Source organism: Schistocerca nitens, chromosome 11 (assembly GCF_023898315.1).
Source record: "Schistocerca nitens isolate TAMUIC-IGC-003100 chromosome 11, iqSchNite1.1, whole genome shotgun sequence".
Lineage (NCBI taxonomy): Eukaryota > Metazoa > Arthropoda > Insecta > Orthoptera > Acrididae > Schistocerca > Schistocerca nitens.
Genome location: NC_064624.1, coordinates 60,685,662 through 60,702,417, shown reverse-complemented (window position 1 = coordinate 60,702,417; position 16,756 = coordinate 60,685,662). Strand labels below are relative to the sequence as shown.

The 16,756-nt window shown below is 37.2% G+C and overlaps 1 protein-coding gene across 1 annotated transcript in view; it reads left to right on the top strand.

Moving 5' to 3' along the window:
- Positions 1 to 5,527: 5,527 nt before the first annotated feature.
- The window catches only part of LOC126212622 (zinc finger protein 267-like), a 29,440-nt gene continuing 18,211 nt past the window's right edge, over positions 5,528 to 16,756 (top strand). The window contains exons 1-3 of the mRNA XM_049940051.1: positions 5,528 to 5,557; positions 5,727 to 5,798; positions 15,191 to 15,228. Coding sequence (XP_049796008.1) covers positions 5,528 to 5,557; positions 5,727 to 5,798; positions 15,191 to 15,228 — 140 coding nt within the window. The remainder of the gene's footprint in view (positions 5,558 to 5,726; positions 5,799 to 15,190; positions 15,229 to 16,756) is intronic.

Below are 16,756 nucleotides of genomic sequence, written 5' to 3'. Positions count from 1 at the left end.
TCGAATCTTCAATTTTATATTTCGCAGCTAACGAATCAATATATTTTTCTTGACTCAAACTCATAACTCTTGTTTCACAATCAGAATTAATATCGATGCCAAGATATCTTTTTACCTCACCTAAATCTTTCATATTAAATCGTTTTTACAATAAGTTCTTAGTCTTAACAATTTTTTCTTTTCTCACACAGCAAATGAGCAAATTGTCGACAAAAATAATCAAATAAATCAAGACATCTCCATCTCGCAATACATATAGACAATAATCATATTTACTCCTTTTAAAACCTAAACTTCTTAAAAACTCGTCAAGACAATTGTACCAAGCTTGTGAGCTTTCTCGCAAACCATACAATGCTTTATACAATTTACAGACACTATCCGTACCATCATCATATCCTCTTGGCTGCTTTACATAAACTTCAGATAAAACTTTACAATTTAGAAACGCAGTCTCTACGTCCATTTGTTCTATAACCAAACCTTCTTGACAACAGTATGACAACAAAATCTTTAATGTTTGCATATTGGTTACTGGAGAATAAATATCCTCAACGACTTCTTTTTGTTGAAACCCCCTGACAACTAATCTTGCTTTGTAAACACTTTCTGATTTCTTTGTGAAAACCCACTTTACATCAATGGCTTCTTTATCAACTGGTTTATCTACTAATTTCCATGTTTTGTTTTTGTTCAAACAATCAATTTCCTTATTCATCGCTTTTCCCCAATAATTTGATTCGGCGCTGTTAATCGCCTCCTCAAAGCTTTCCGGACTATTTGCACTGCAAAAGTTTACATAAATAAAATTGCTGTAAGCATAATCATTTAATATTTTTGGTTTTCTTTCTCTAGATGATCTCCTCAACTCAAGTACTTTCTCTGGTTTATGATTATCAGAAAGCTTTTCATTTTTCTCAATTTCCTTCTGTTTTCCTATTAGTTCAGTTTCATTTTCTATACTTTGGTGTTCAGAATCACTAGAATATTCACTTACTGAATCATAATCTTTAAACCCAATACATTTAACACCACTTTCAACAATGTCCACATGTCGAGCAACAACTATCTTATTATTTATTAGCACTCTGTAGCCTACTTCACAATAACCCATTAAAACCCCCAAATCGGCTTTCCTATCCCATTTCGACTTCCTCAGTTGCTCAGGTACTCTTACAAAAACTCTACTCCCATACAACTTCAAATGATTAACATTAGGTCTTTTCCCCAGTAATATCTCATAAGGAGTTTTCTTTTCAATGGTGTTAGCTAAACTTCTGTTTTTGAGGTATGCTGCTGCACAAACCACTTCAGGCCAAAATCTCGTGTCTACTCGTGCTTCGGCTAGCAGACACAGAGACATGTCCATGATGGATCTGTTATACCTTTCAGCAGTACCATTAAGCTCATGCACATAAGGTGGACAAGCATTCAATACAATTCCTTTTTGTCTCACAAATTCATAGACATTTTCATTTAAATATTCCTTCCCATTGCCACATCTTATCTTTTTAACAGTTTTCCCAGTGAGATTCTCAACTTCATTAGTATACTCTACAAAACAAATGTATACTTGATCTTTAGATTTTATTGTGTAAACACGAGCTGCCTTACTGTAATCATCAATGAAAGAAAGAAAATATCTTCCCCCAAGCATTCCAGTAGTTGAGGCCCATTTAGATCTGTGTGAACAATTTCTAAGATTTCTTTGGCTTTGGTTCTATTATTTTTAAAAGGAACATTATGCATTTTGTTTTCGATACAGATTTTACATTTCATAATTTCTGATTCTAGTTCTGAAGGAACCCCATCTAACAATTGATGTTTACATAAAGTATTTAGATAATTGAAATTAACATGTCCCAAAATGCGGTGCCATTTTTCCTTTGTTGTCATATTATTGTCTTTACTGATAACATTAACATTAACTTCTCCTTTATTAATAGTACTACTCATTTTATACAACCGACTCTCTTTCCATGCAATCGCAATCAATCCATTAGCTTTATCAAAAATTTTAGCATTATTCCCTACCGATACAATTTTGTGATTATCTGTAATTTTGGCATAACTGATCAAGTTTTTGTCTATGTCTTTTACAAAGAAAACATCTCGCATATTAATTGGAACCATTTGATCATAGACAGGAAAATTACTAATTACATTACCAACTTTAGTAGCTTGCAAAATTTTCCCCATCAGCAATTTTTACCCTTATAGGCTTGTTTTAAAGTTATACTCTTAGAAAAATATTCCTCATTATTAATAACATGATCAGTACAGCCACTGTCTAATAACCGATTGTTTTGAATTTGATTGTTGTTACTTGACCCTACTGTTCTATTTTGACCTATCATAGAATTAACCTCTGTTATAAAACTACTCATACCATGATCACTCTGATGGTAACCTTGCTTGCTGTGATGCCGACCGCTGCTAAAACCATGCTGCTCTCCTCGACCACGTTGCCTGCTGCCATAACCTCCACGCTGCATGTTGCCGTAATTTCTACACTGTTCATTGCTATAGCCTCCACGCTGCATATTTCCATTACCTCTGTCGCTACTTTGAAAATGTACTCCGCGATGCCATGTGCCTCTGTTACTTGTTCTTCCCTGGTTACAATCACGTTTGAAGTGACCTGCTTTGCCGCATCGATAACATAGTTGCTCCTGATTTCTTGAATTCAATTTTCTTTCTGTGTGAAATGCATTTGATTTTACCTCTTCATTTCCAGTTTTTGAATTCAATAATTGAATCTTACTTTTAACGTATTCAACTGTCTGGTCCTCTTCCTTCAAGACGTCCACTAAGTCCCCAATATAGCTCAATGACTCTGGTAACGTTCGCAGCATATAATTTAACTTCTCCTTTTCCGTTACTTTAGCGCCTGCAGATTTCAGCTCATTTACAGTTTTTTTAAATGCACTGAAAAATGTCCCCGTATCACTGTAATCACTTAACCTCAATTTGTCCAACTTGTTTCTGCATAACATTTGAAGGGCTGTAGACTCTTTCGAATATAATTCATCAAATTTCTTCATGATCTCGAAAGCACCTTCTCTGTCACTCACGAATTCTAGTTGCTTATTTGTGATTGCACCATAAATATAGTTGATAGCCTTCAAGTCCTCTTCATCCCACGTTTCGTTGTCTGAGCTCACTTTTGTCCTCGTAGTCACTGTATGGCATTTCTTCATTTTTAGGTACATGATTATCCGCTGCTTCCAGTTCCCATAGTCCTCGCCATCAAATACAGGAATAGTTATATCAGCCATGTCGAACTTCCTGAATAGCACGCGACGGCCACAATATAATATTTAACTTCTACTTTTCTTTTCAATAACCACGCTCTGCTACCATGTTTTGAATCACGTTCACCTTTTACTTATAAAATACTTTATTAAAATATACATATGTTCACTTTACAAAAGACACACGAAGACTATCTATTGCACCTCATCACTCACGCATATATACACAAACATAGCTGTCACCACAATCGATACTTCTCGAACGTACTCGATATAACTTATTCTAGAACGATGTTCTGGAACTTTCTCATATCTGATATAAATGTATTACATAATTCCAACACCAATAATTCCTAGACACTGCTGGACCTCTTTATTCTGTTGTGTACTGCGCCATAAGAAGTGAAAGCAACAAGTGTCATTCTGTCTTGCTCTAGCTGGATAATTACTTGAATCAATATATGCTAGACATCACTGGGAGTGGCATTGTGACTCGAGTACACTAAAATAGGGTGAATACGATTATGCATCAGAGCAACAGATAGGAACACCAGAGCATTGATAGGCAAAGTTATTACTAAAATTGTCTGAAGTATATATCCATAAATTGATGAAACAAACTTTGAGCAAATTGTTACTGAAATGTAGCTTTTCTTGTGCTTTACGTTATCAAAAATCAGCAGGTCTTTGTTTTCATTTTGTTGTTTCCGAAAATAATTCTTAATTGTTCTACAGCCTCTTGGTTAATTTCACATGAGCATTTGAGATTATTTACTTTTGGAGATGTTTCAGAAGGTTGTTGCAACAATGCATGCCTCAAACCATGTCTATATCCTTTGAGCTTCTAATTTTCAAGGCCATGCTATCCAGAGTAAATTCATTGTCACATCACATAGTGCATTCTCTTGCTGTTTTTAAATTGGCATTTCTTTAACATAGTGGCAAATATGATTTTCTGTTTTTACTGAGTGTACAATGATGTAGGACATTCGACTGAGCCATCTTATGCTTTTCACCTGAGACTTGGTTCTGGAAGAGATTGATTTTGGCATTTGCTGTCCTTAATTTATCTCGTAATCGGACAATTTCCAGTTCCTGGCACATCAACATTGTTTGCATGTGATTACTACTCCGTTCAGTACTGATCTGCACCCTACATTTTCCTTTAGCAGAAGAAGCTCTGGCAGACATTGAACTGCAGCTTGTTTACTGTCTTCCTTCCACAGCTTCCCTTTAGCGAGTGCTTGATGGACGATTTTCTTTTGTGTAATATCTTCGACAGATATTTCAGTAAACTGGAAAATACACGAGGAACCACTGAGCTGCTCTGGTTTTAAAAAACCGCCCTTGTCTTGCAATTTCAACCTATTTACTAACGATAAACATTTGTTGTTCGCACACAAAACAACTCGGAGTCAGATTGTCTTTCCGAGGAATTGCTAGCAACCATTTTGAAAATTTTTGGAGAACTACAAAATATTTACCTTTAGTTTCTCTTCAGCCACATCGGTTCACTGGATCGAAAAACGTGGATATGTTTTGTTCGTTTTCTTCTATAAATACCAGTAACTATAACTCTCAACACCTCTTTATAATCACAGCCTTCAACTGTTAACCATTCACCCACAAGTCCGTAAACAAACAGAAGCAACAAATGCCACCCAATTACATGTCAGCTTGAGTCTCAGGTGACAGTGCTACTCGTAGTTCTTGGGTATATGAAGATGGTACCTGTTCTTTCAGACATGTCTGAAAGGGCTAACTGGCCATTCGACCATCTTCTTCTATGTGGATGGACAAACAGTGCCCGAACTCTTATGGGAATTGGCAAAAAGCCGAGTAATGAGTGTAGTGGGTAGGGACACTATGAATATAGTGCGGGACAATAGGTTTGGAATGTGAGTCTCGTGGTAGGCATGCCAGAGATAAGTCCCTGCAGTCACACTATCATCTGTGTCCTTGGTGGCACAGATGGATAGAGCATCTGCCATGTATGCAGGAGATCCTAGGTTCAAGTCCTGATCGGGGCACATATTTTCAGCTGTCCCCATTGACTTACATCAATGCCTGTATGGAGCTATGGGTATTCATTTCATTGTAGTTCTCGGGCTCGCTGCCTTTCCAATCCTACTATGTTAATGCACAGGGAGTAAGCACACTCTCTCTTCTTCTTGCTACGGGCAAACTGTCAGGTTACCAAAGGAAGGATAGGGCTCAGTAAGCACCGTGAAGTACGCTATGTAATGACTGATTATGTGTAAAATTAGTGCAATATGGCACAGTGTGAAATTATGGAGATGCATGTTGGCAGAATAGCTGCTCATTAAAATATATTTTTTAAAATTTTTTGTGTATACATGATACAAATCTCTGCAAACTTGTATCATATTTATAAAAAAGAAATATTGAGAGCCATGTCATAAGTACAGAAGGGTATAAGCATTTGTAACTGAGTTTTTTTCTTTCTTTCAGTGTCTTGAAGATAACTTGGTAATCTCTCATCCAAATGATTTTATCAAGGAGGATCCTGAACTAAATTTGGAGGTGTGTAAAACTGAGAATACTGTAAGCATTTGCATCTCTGATTTATTGCATGTAGGGTGGTAAAAAAGTATTTGTGTAATTGCTTAATGTAAGGAATGCATTACTGTGAGACAGGCACAGGTTATGAGTTTTCTTGAGATAAATGCAATTAATAATTTTACACTATTGTTGTGCTATTCGACTTGATGTGGATTAGCAACTGTTATTTGATAATTGTTCTGAATAGAATCTGAACAGAATTTGTAACAATGTGTTTAACCATATTTTCAGTGGCCCTTCTGGATGCTAAACATTTTGTATAAGTTTAAACCACGAGAGTGCAGATCATTTGAAAAATATTCTTCCTTTCAGTAACTTATGATGCATGGATTGCAGAAGAATACATTGTACATGATTCATCTTTTCAGTGAATCATTGATATTTGTCAGTTTGAACCAAAAATTTTCAAAGGTGCCAAAGGTATGAAGTGTGATACTATTTGTATGTGATAGATCACCCTTGCTACATTGATCTTAGAAAAGTTGCAGTATGGCTACCTCAATCGTAAGTGTTGAATTACTTATAGATTTGCCAGTCACAGAAAAACTCTAGAACCTATGCAGATAAATCCATGTATTACCTCACCATAGTTGTCATAGCAGATCCAAATAAATTACCTTCTTGGCGCAACCTACAGCTTTGATAAGGGCTGCTTGTATAAAGCATAAAATTTAATCCAGTAAAATAAAATGTTGTGGTATTAATTTTGTCCACTTTGCCTAAGAGAAAGTGGATGGTTAGATTCATAAACTTCTCACAGGAATAAGACATATCTAATATTGGGGAATATAAGGTAGAGTACTGAAAAACCTAAATCCAAAGACTTACTATGCAAGACACTGTACGGTGCATGGCAGTGGGTACGTTCCACCACTGTTAGTCATTTCCTTCCCTTTCCCGCTTACAAGCAGAGCGAGGGAAAGGCAACTGTCTGTTGCCTCCATACAAGCCCTAATTTCTGTTGTCTTCGTGGTGTCTGTAAAGGACCCTCAGGCACATTGATGTCTGGTGATTGTGCAAGCATACCAGTCAAGGAAAAAAATTATCATGCTGGGGACGGTGCATATGGTATATAAAAAAAGAGTGAATCTGGCATAACTGATTCCTGCATCACATTTTCTCTTCCCAAATTAAGCATTTGTTTGTTAGGCTTCATTCTGTTGTATATGCATGGTGTAATAATAATTTTCTAAGGGGCACAGGCATAGTAGTTTTTGCATATGGTATTCACTTCGGAGAATGTGTTCAATATTGAAATTAGCAAATGTGTTCCTTTACTGTCACTGCTCTGATATTTTCCCACATTACATCAGTTCACAATAAGAGGTAGATGACACCTTGGACTATTAACTCAGTTGTTGGCATTGTGCTTCATAAAACCTTCCATTAGTGAACGTGCCTCTGCATCATTTCCATGTTGCTGCCTTCGTGCTATTGTGGGGAAAATTAATCTGGAATGCATAAATTTTAATTCCATTTCGTCCACTATCCTTACAATCCACAGTGCACCAGGAAAAAGTATTTGTCTATGTTTACAAGTTCACCATCCATGACTGTATACTACCCAACAGCATCCTTACGTAATTGATCTCCTCCCATTGTTATGGCAAAACTCACAATTTATTGATACACATCTAAACTCTGACTTCTAGAATATTACAATCACTAAATCCTATTAATAGTTTTCTGTTTCATTATACACAAACAGATGATTTCAGAAGTAACCAAAGATACTAGATGAAAAAACAGTAAACAGAAAAATAAAGCTCTGTCTATCTCTGACAGTTACAGAGGACACACAAAGTTTGATGCATTATATTATAGGCAAATATTAGTGTACGAATCACACACACAAACTTTCATTATGTTTCCTTTACAATACACACTGATCAACATTCACATCTGCAGTATGCCTCAAATGCCAGTTCCCTAAATTCTCTCAACATTGACTCAAAAAGAATGTCATCTGCCCTCCAAGGATTCCTGTTTCAGTATCTGAACCATATCCATAACATATGTGTGCTAATCAAAGCTAATAGTAGCAAATCTAGAAGCATGCCACTGAATTGCTTCAATGTCTGACTGGTGGGATGTCACATTGTCAAGCATGCGTATGTTCCAACAAAAAAATTTTGGAAAACCGGAGTTCAAAAGAGAATATATGAAAATGGTGAGATAAAGCAGGGAAAATGAGATCAAAATCACTACCACACAATTTAAACCTGCGAAGAAGCTACAAAAATCGAATTTTCTGAACTTCGCTTTATGTGAGTTACAGATAGACCCTGTTGTTACAACCAGTAAGGATACAAAAATGCTCAGTGTAAGAACAAGTGAGGAATTTTTTAGTCATTTCAACGTCTCTTGCATATAAACACTAGATTTCAACCTGTCAGGAAAGAAACACACATGAATAAATCACTCATCATTAATCCATTTTTCAACAAATTATTCATTCATATACCATGAATTGTAAGAAACTTGCAGACATACTGAAAACCAGATTATGCTAACCACAAAGGAAGAGAGAACACAGGTAGTGGAACATTGCCTATGATCGGGGTCTAGTAGATGCGAGGTAAAAAGCATTGGAAACTTTAAATGGTAACAAACCCCAGAAAATGGCAGGAATACTTAAAAGTATACAAAAGAATGTTCAAGCCTGTAAAAAAGTGTAAATTGGGTCACTTGAAACCAACATAAAAATAACAATTTTTGTCTATTACTTTCGCTCAGTTCTCGACTGTGTGCCTGTGAAAGAACAATTAGTTTTGGAAGCAAAACAATTCTGATTAAAAATCATCTGTTGAGGAACTGAAGGAAATAAGTACTTTCCAAAATAACACGTCATGTGCAGAAGACAGAAACTCACAGAAGTAGTATGGAGATACGGATACTGAGCAACAGTAATCTCACACAAACAACTGGCAGAATTATGTTAAAAATTTGTAAAAGTGAAAAAATTACTGATGAGTGGAAATGTGCATTAATTGATCCTCTTCATAAAAATGAGATAAAACCGGTCTGAATAATTACAGGGAATTTCACTGCATCCAGTTATGTCCAAAATTCCTTAAAAAGCCCTGTGAAGGCAACTCGATGAACAAGTAGGCCTATTAATAGGAGAGTATAAGGCACGATTTTGCAAACACAATCGTGTAGAGAACAGATATGGGAACCAAAGTCAATTTTGCAAAGATGACGATGTGTAAATACTGTGGCAAGTTATGCCAAGTGTCAGAAATGCTTATGATTTGACAGAAAAAGACTTGATTGAGTATGTCAGAGGAATTCAAAATTGACAGGAAAACAGTGGCAGTTATCCAATAGACATAAATGGGTACAACACTAGACATTAAACTGATTGGAGAAATTTCAGAAGATTTGAAATGCACAAGTGTGCAGCCAGAGATCCACGATCCACTCCAATTTAAAATAATTCTGAAAAAGTTATGAAGACATAGGGGAAGGAGATAAGGGAATGCAAATCGAAATTAAAAAAGAGCAGAGAATTAACATGAGGTGTATGGCTTTTGTAGACACTCACTATTCTAAGATACTATATAGAAGCCAAACTTGTCCTGGAGAAGCTTCACAAAATGTCAAAGAAAACTAGTCTACAAATCATCTGTGAGAAAACTCAGTAATGGACAGGAAGCCTACAGGTAATATCTCCATTATAACTTGGTATGAGGAAGTGTCACAAGATAAATACATTAAATATCCAGGAGAGATCATCCTATCACCAAGACATATTTATTTATTTATCCTATTCTGACAAGGGCCATCAGGTTCTCTTTTGCATTGGACCAGGGTTTCCCACATATATCATAGTTACCTAAGAAACAACAATTTTAATATGACAAACAGTATTGAAATAATATTAGTGTCTCAAGTGGCAATGTAAGTAATACTGACTATGAACTAGTAAGTTTAATAATGACAGTACTAGTAGTATTACAGCTGTTGCCACTAATGTGGTGGTGGTGGTAACAGTAGTAATGACAACAATAATAATGGCAAGTATAAAAAGGGTTTATAAATGTACAATATAGCTTTCTGCTATAGTGAGTTCCATGGAAAGGAAATTTAAGCAGCCTTCACCTTGTAAGAATTTTGAGAAAAGAGGAAGATCTGGGTGGAGCGTAATTATATGCTCCCATGTCAGTTCAAAGAGCAAGTTAAAAGCAGCCAAACCTGGGTACTTCAGGAAGTTTGTAGAGGACACACATTGGTGACTTTCGGTTAATGGATGTGATCTCTATGAACATATTCCTCTTGTTTATCTTCATGATTGTTGGATGTGTGTAAGTATATTTTATGATAAATCAGAGCATGTGTATGCCTCTACAGCACCCAGTTGTCAGTTACATCTGTTGTCTTAAAAAGATGTAGTCTTCCCAATTTACAGACCTAGTGGACATACTTGGTTGGAGCCACATCTCTGACGGAAGTATCAGATGTAGGTCCGTGTCTTGAAATATGTGACAGACTTTGTTATGATGAGGTGGCAGAGATCGAACATATGCGTGTGCAGTATGAAGTTTAGTGCATTTAGCTACAAGGCTCATGAAGATACTAGATAGTAGTGACTTTAGGCCAGTGAGGTTATGAGAACAAAGCATACCAGAGTGCATTATGGTAGGGGAGCAAGGTTCCTTGAAGTGAAAGTGGAAGATAGCTCCAGGAGGAGGGAGGTTTTGTGGCCAAGGCCACCATGCTTTGCACTGGTCAGTGAATGGACAACTGAAGACCGGAAGAGAAAGTTCCTGAACAGAGCTAGAATAATCTATGCACAACAATATTGAAAGCAAGATAAATGGAATGACAGACTGCTGTCTTATTGTTGGTCCTAATGATGAGTAACCACAGCAATATGATGATAAATTATTAAAGTAGAAATAAGACTGTAAATTATCATCTGAATCAGAGCCTTGTGAGCATATTGAAGTAATAGTGAATTAATGAATAGTATTGGTATTGGAGTTATGAGAATTGAGCATGAAATTTGTACTAAAAATAATCCTAGACAAACAGATAAAAATAAGAGGGGAAACTGTTTTAAATACAATATTAGTAAAACAAATTGTTTCTTTGCAAAATAACGACCTGAAAGTAAACACAAAAAATTAGGGCAATAAGAGTTGACAAATTTTTTAGCTTCTAAAGGCCAGACACTCCAGTTGATCTGCATTGCAGACTGATCATTCCTATTTTAGTTCTTCACCATTATCCTGCCATCGTTTGTCCACATGTTTTGCAGCTGAAGTCTGGGGATCACACTGTTCAAAATCTTCAGTCTTTCAAAAGTGAGGTCCTCGCTTATTGTCAAACCTAAATTCAGGAGTTTCTGGCTCAAAAGCTTGTCAGCTGATATGGAGTCATTATAACAAAAAATCTATTTGAGAACTACTACTGGAATAACTCTTTGCTGCAGAAAGTACTGTGATTTATGCTCAAACAAAAATGACTGATTGGGAAGCAGGAAAGAAACATTCTCAGGAAAATATTTGGACCAGTTTTCTGTGAACGAATTTGGATATGGAGTCCCTTTATAGAGATTTATAGACAGACAGAAATAATAAGAGACAGCTTCAGATAAAAAGTAATAAAATTTTGTGGATGCATCACAGGATGACCGTCGACAGGCTCACAAGGCAGATCTTTGAGGTAGCAAGCACTTGCAAAAGCAATTCAAAATTGGTCATAGTTTCAGAAGAAGTAGGACTCTCACAAGATAACATAATAAATCGAAATGAGTTAAGGACCATGAAACATACTTAAACAGCAACACTTGGAAAACAGAAATGGATATAAATAGTTGGAAGACCACAAGAGAGATCAGAGGACATACATTATGTGATCAAAAGTATCCAGACAACTGCCTCAAAAATGGCATAAAAATTCGTGGCGCCCTCCATCAGTAATGCTGAAATTGAATATGGTGTTGGCCCATCCTTATCCATGGCGACAGGTGTCATTCTCGCAAGCATATGTTCCATCAGGTGCTGGAATGTTTCTTGGGGAATGGCAGCCGATTCTTAACAGGTGTTGCACTGAGGAGAGGTATCGATGTCAGTCAGTAATGCCTGGCACGAAGTCAGCATTCCAAAACATCCCAGAGGTATTCTAAAGGATTCAGGTCAGGTCTCTGTGCAGGCCAGTCCATTACAGGGATGTTATTGTCGTGTAACCACTCCGCCATTGCCCATGCATTATGAACAGGTGCTCAATTCTGTTGACAGCTGCAATTGCCATCCCCAAATTGGTCTTCAACATTGGGAAGCAAAAAGGTGCTTAAAACATCAATGTAGGCATGTGCTCTGATAGCACCACACAAAACAACAAGGGGTGAAAACGTCCTCCATGAAAAACATTGACACCATAACACCAGAACGACCTCCGAATTTTACTGTTGGCACTACACACACTGGCAGATGATGTTCACCAGGTATTTGCTATACCCACATCCTGCCATTAGGTCACCACATCGTGTACTGTGATTCTTCATTCCACAGAACAATTTTCCACTGTTCAATTGTGCAGTGGTTTCGCTCCTTACACCAGGCGAGGCATCGTTTGGAATTAACCTGCATCATGTGTGGCTTATGAGCAGGTGCTCGACGGTGAAATATAAGTTTTCTCACCTCCCACCTAACAATCATAATACCTGCAGTGAATAATGATGAAGTCTGGAATTCCTGTGTGATGGTCTGTATAGATGTCTCCCTGTTACACATTACGGCCCCCTCCAACGGTCAGCAGTTTCTGTAAGTCAACAAACAAGATCAGCCTGTACTCTTGTGTGCTGTATGTGTCCCTCCACGTTTCCACTTCACTATCACTTTGGAAACAGTGGACCTAAGTACGTTTAGTAGTGTGGAAATCTGGCATAAGTGATACCCAATCACCTGACCAAGTTCGAAGTCTTTGGGTTCTGCAGAGTGCCCCATTCTGCTCTCTCATGATGTCTGATGACTACCGAGTTCACTGATATGGAGTACCTGGCAGTAGGTAACAGCACAGTGCACCTCATATGAAAAACCAATGTTTTAGGGGGTGTTTGATCAAAAGTATCCACATTGTGTATGTAAAGAAATTTGGAAGGATGTAGGAATAGGAAAAAAATCTATCTCTTAAAAGTTAATGTATGAAATAGTAATAATGATAAAGTAATCTGGAAACATCTCCCATAATTATCAGTGTGAGGAGATTAGCAATAGTCATAGGTATCTGATTGTCAGTAGACTTCACAGAAGTAATCTGCAGTAGCAGCTTCTGCTTTTTAATATGCTATGTGTCACATTCTGCAACCCTCTAGACAATATGATTTGTGGAAAACAATGTGTAGATCCAAGAATGAATGAGTGAATGAATGAATGAATAACTACCCTTCCCACCCTCTCTCTGACCAGGATATAGGCTACAGTATGATTTCACACTGAAAGAGAAATTAAATTTATTAATGAAATAAAAAAAATGAAGAAATAAATTCAGCACAAGAAAACAGAGTAATATTACCCTATTTTACTGACAGGGAAGTGATAGCTGTGTAACCAGATCGTGCGTCGGTTCCAAAAAGGTTATATCCTGGACACGAATAAATATACAAATGTAGGATAACTTTATGTTCAGATGTATAGCTATAAAGCTTTTATTTGCAGAAGAACCATTCAATTTATCATGAGTACATCTTCTGTATGCATGCATGTGTAATGGGGTACTTTTCACAATTTGGTTTAAGTTCAGTGTTTTCATTCACTTTTGACAAAAGTTCACTATTCCTTCAACTGGACACGCAACAAACATTGAGGCAATAGACTTGTCCCATACTTATTGAAACACATTTGGAGTTCTTGTGCTCAAAGTTTTTTTTTATTTAGTGAACCTTAAGTTACTGCATGGCAAGGCAAATAGATTGGGCCTTCCACAAACCCCGACAAAAGAATGACATACTGTGAGATTAGACATAACTCAAGGTTGGCAGGTGAATGTGAGATGTGTATGCCCCTTATGGCTGATACATCAATAAGGCAGCTTATTGTTAAGAAGTGCTCTTTCCTGCAGGTGCCAGTGTGGTGATGCTCCATCCTGGTGAAAAATGATTTTTTTCTCTGGATAGTTTCCTTTGCATCTATCTTGAAACCTTCTGTTATTTCTATTTATGTCAAAATTTCATGTGTTGTGGAGTTCCTTGCTGTACTGATTATATTCCTCATTAATGACATGAAAGTGTTGCTTTATTAAATTACATAATTTGAATAACAAATCATGACCACCACCAAGAAATGGTTTCTTTTTCCAATTCACAATACATTTTCCTTGTCTTTGTTATTACTCATTTTCAATGCAGTTATTTCTTAAAAATCAATTAATTGATATAGTTACCTTAATTCAACTTACTGTCAGAGATGACTCGGTCTTTCTTGTTATTGTGAAATAGTTTGTTTACTCTGACACATTTCTTATTAGGTGATCATCTTCGGGTTTGCTGACTGAATTTCTGGATTATCCTTTATGTTAAAGGTTTTCTGCTAGGCTCCAGTAACAAACTTGTTTTAGTGCTATTGTAGCTGTCCACATTCTGATTGCTTCTTCATATTTATTCATTGTATACTGGCTGTTTATAACTGGCCACCTGAATTTATCTGCAGTTGTATTAATCCGTCCCCTGCTGTGAAATGTATGAAAGTACATTCTTTCATTTGGAGAGAACACTGTCCTCATGCTGACCATGTTGTTTATTTCCTATTTATGATACTACACAAATATTTGTCATTTATATGCCTATAAAATAAAACCACTTCATGTAATAATTCCTATAGCTTTCATGTCAAGCTGTACTCCTGAATTTACTCTGTAGATGAAACTGATGTTCCATGCAGTGAGCTATCTCAAGAGAATGGCATAATATTGAATGCTGCAGTTGTGAAAAAAATACATTTAATAGCAGTTCAGATAGATATTTCTTCAGTTCTTTCCTTTGCCAGTTTCATCAGTAAAAATCGGACGATTTTTTACATTTTTCTCTGGTACTTTGCCTAACTGTGTGCCAGAGAGGTGAAAGATATTTCAAGCATTTAATTTTGAAGTATCAAGTAGGAAATTTGTTTTCAAATAAATCAATGTTTCTATAGTTACTTACACAGCTAAAAACAAAGTGCTGAAATGAAGTGTTAATTTTTACCTATAATTTTCTTCAATAACTGTTACATTTATGTAGTGTCTCTTTTTGATAATACTATTTCCAAGTATTGTTTGGAACATTCAGATGTTAGTGGGTGTTAATACAATTTTATTTATTTACTGTTTCATCAGTTTTAGATCACCAGTAATTCTTTGTACTATTTCAGGTGGCAGCCTCAATAAGAAAAGCATCTGATAGTTTAAGGTACGTTTTTATTATGCACTGCAGAATTTTTTGAGCAGTATAAATTTTTAGTTACTCCATGTGAAAGGAAAACAAACAATAACCCCTAGGGACCAAAATGCCATAAGTTATTTTTAAAAAGTTATATTTTTTCTATATATTAACCATTTGCAGTATATACATACAGTATATACTGACTACAGCAAAATTATGCATGTTATCAGAGAAAACACTACTATATCTACTATTCTGTTATTGCAGCAGATTAAAAAGATGCTTTAAAATATTACAAGGTATAGCAGTCCCATTTATAACAGTGGTTTGCAATAACTGCACAAACAGAACAAAAAAGCCATTTATGATTAATTGTCAATCCAAGCTTTCCAATAATGAGAGTAGATGCAAGGTGAAAAATTAATTTTATGTTCTTAAAACATATCAGTTTCTCAGATTTACTGATCACCCAAGAATGTTGTTTACTGCTGGCCCCATGATGCCGCATGTCACCTTTTGTTTTGTGGGTTTGACTTGGCAGAAGTTGTAAAGAAATACTAGTTTTGTCCACATTGCTGGCATAAGATACAGCAAACTTTTCTCTCACTTGGTCAAATTCATGCAACCTATGCTTGCCCCTTCTTCGTCAACTTTATTCATTTCATTGCCTATCACTGAGCATGAAATTAGGCCTTTGTTTTGGAACTTACACAGCCAACAAACAAAAGAATTGAAGTCTGTTTTGAATGTGTAAATTTTCTGCAGTCTCATTTGTTGTTCACTGAATTATATTTCCACTTATAGGTACATTGGAGGTGCACATATAGCTGAAGCACTGTAAAAGTATAAGTTCAGCATCTTCATATATAACACTGTGCCCCCCTGCGGGTTCGGGGGTTAGAATAGGCCCGCGGTATTCCTGCCTGTCGTAAGAGGCGACTAAAAGGAGTCTCACACGTTTCGGCCTTATGTTTTGGTCCCCTGTTGGGTTTGACCTCCATATTTCAAAATTCTTCCGAAGAGCGAGCCAATTGGGGAAGGGCGCCTTACTTGGTGCCTTGTGTCCATGTTGTGTTCCGAACTTTCGCCATCTTCTTCGTCGTTGCGTTGCAGTCCTGCCCGCTTTCCATCGCTTGGGCATGGATACGCTCCTGCGTACACTCTCTGCCAAACACTGTGCAGGGCCATTTTCTGCACTGACGGCGACCATGGACCACTTGTCACCTAACATCCAGCACGGTAGCCAGTCCGTTGTGGTGGGGCCGCCATGTACCCTCTTGGTTGTAGCCCCCTGACTACACAGGGATCGCTCTACTGATGCCTGCGCCGTTCACTCCCCACGTATGCCAAGGAGTAGATGCCCATCTCCTTGGGGCATCGGGACTCCCGGCAATGGCCATCCTGCCAGGTGGCCTTTGCTGTGGCTGGGTGGCGCCCGTGGGGAGGGCCCTTGGTCGGAGTAGGTGGCATCAGGGTGGATGACACGCAATGAAGCGTGGCACTTCTTCTCTCGCTGGCGGCCAGCCGCCAGCAGTCTCTAAGCGTTCTCGGGCTC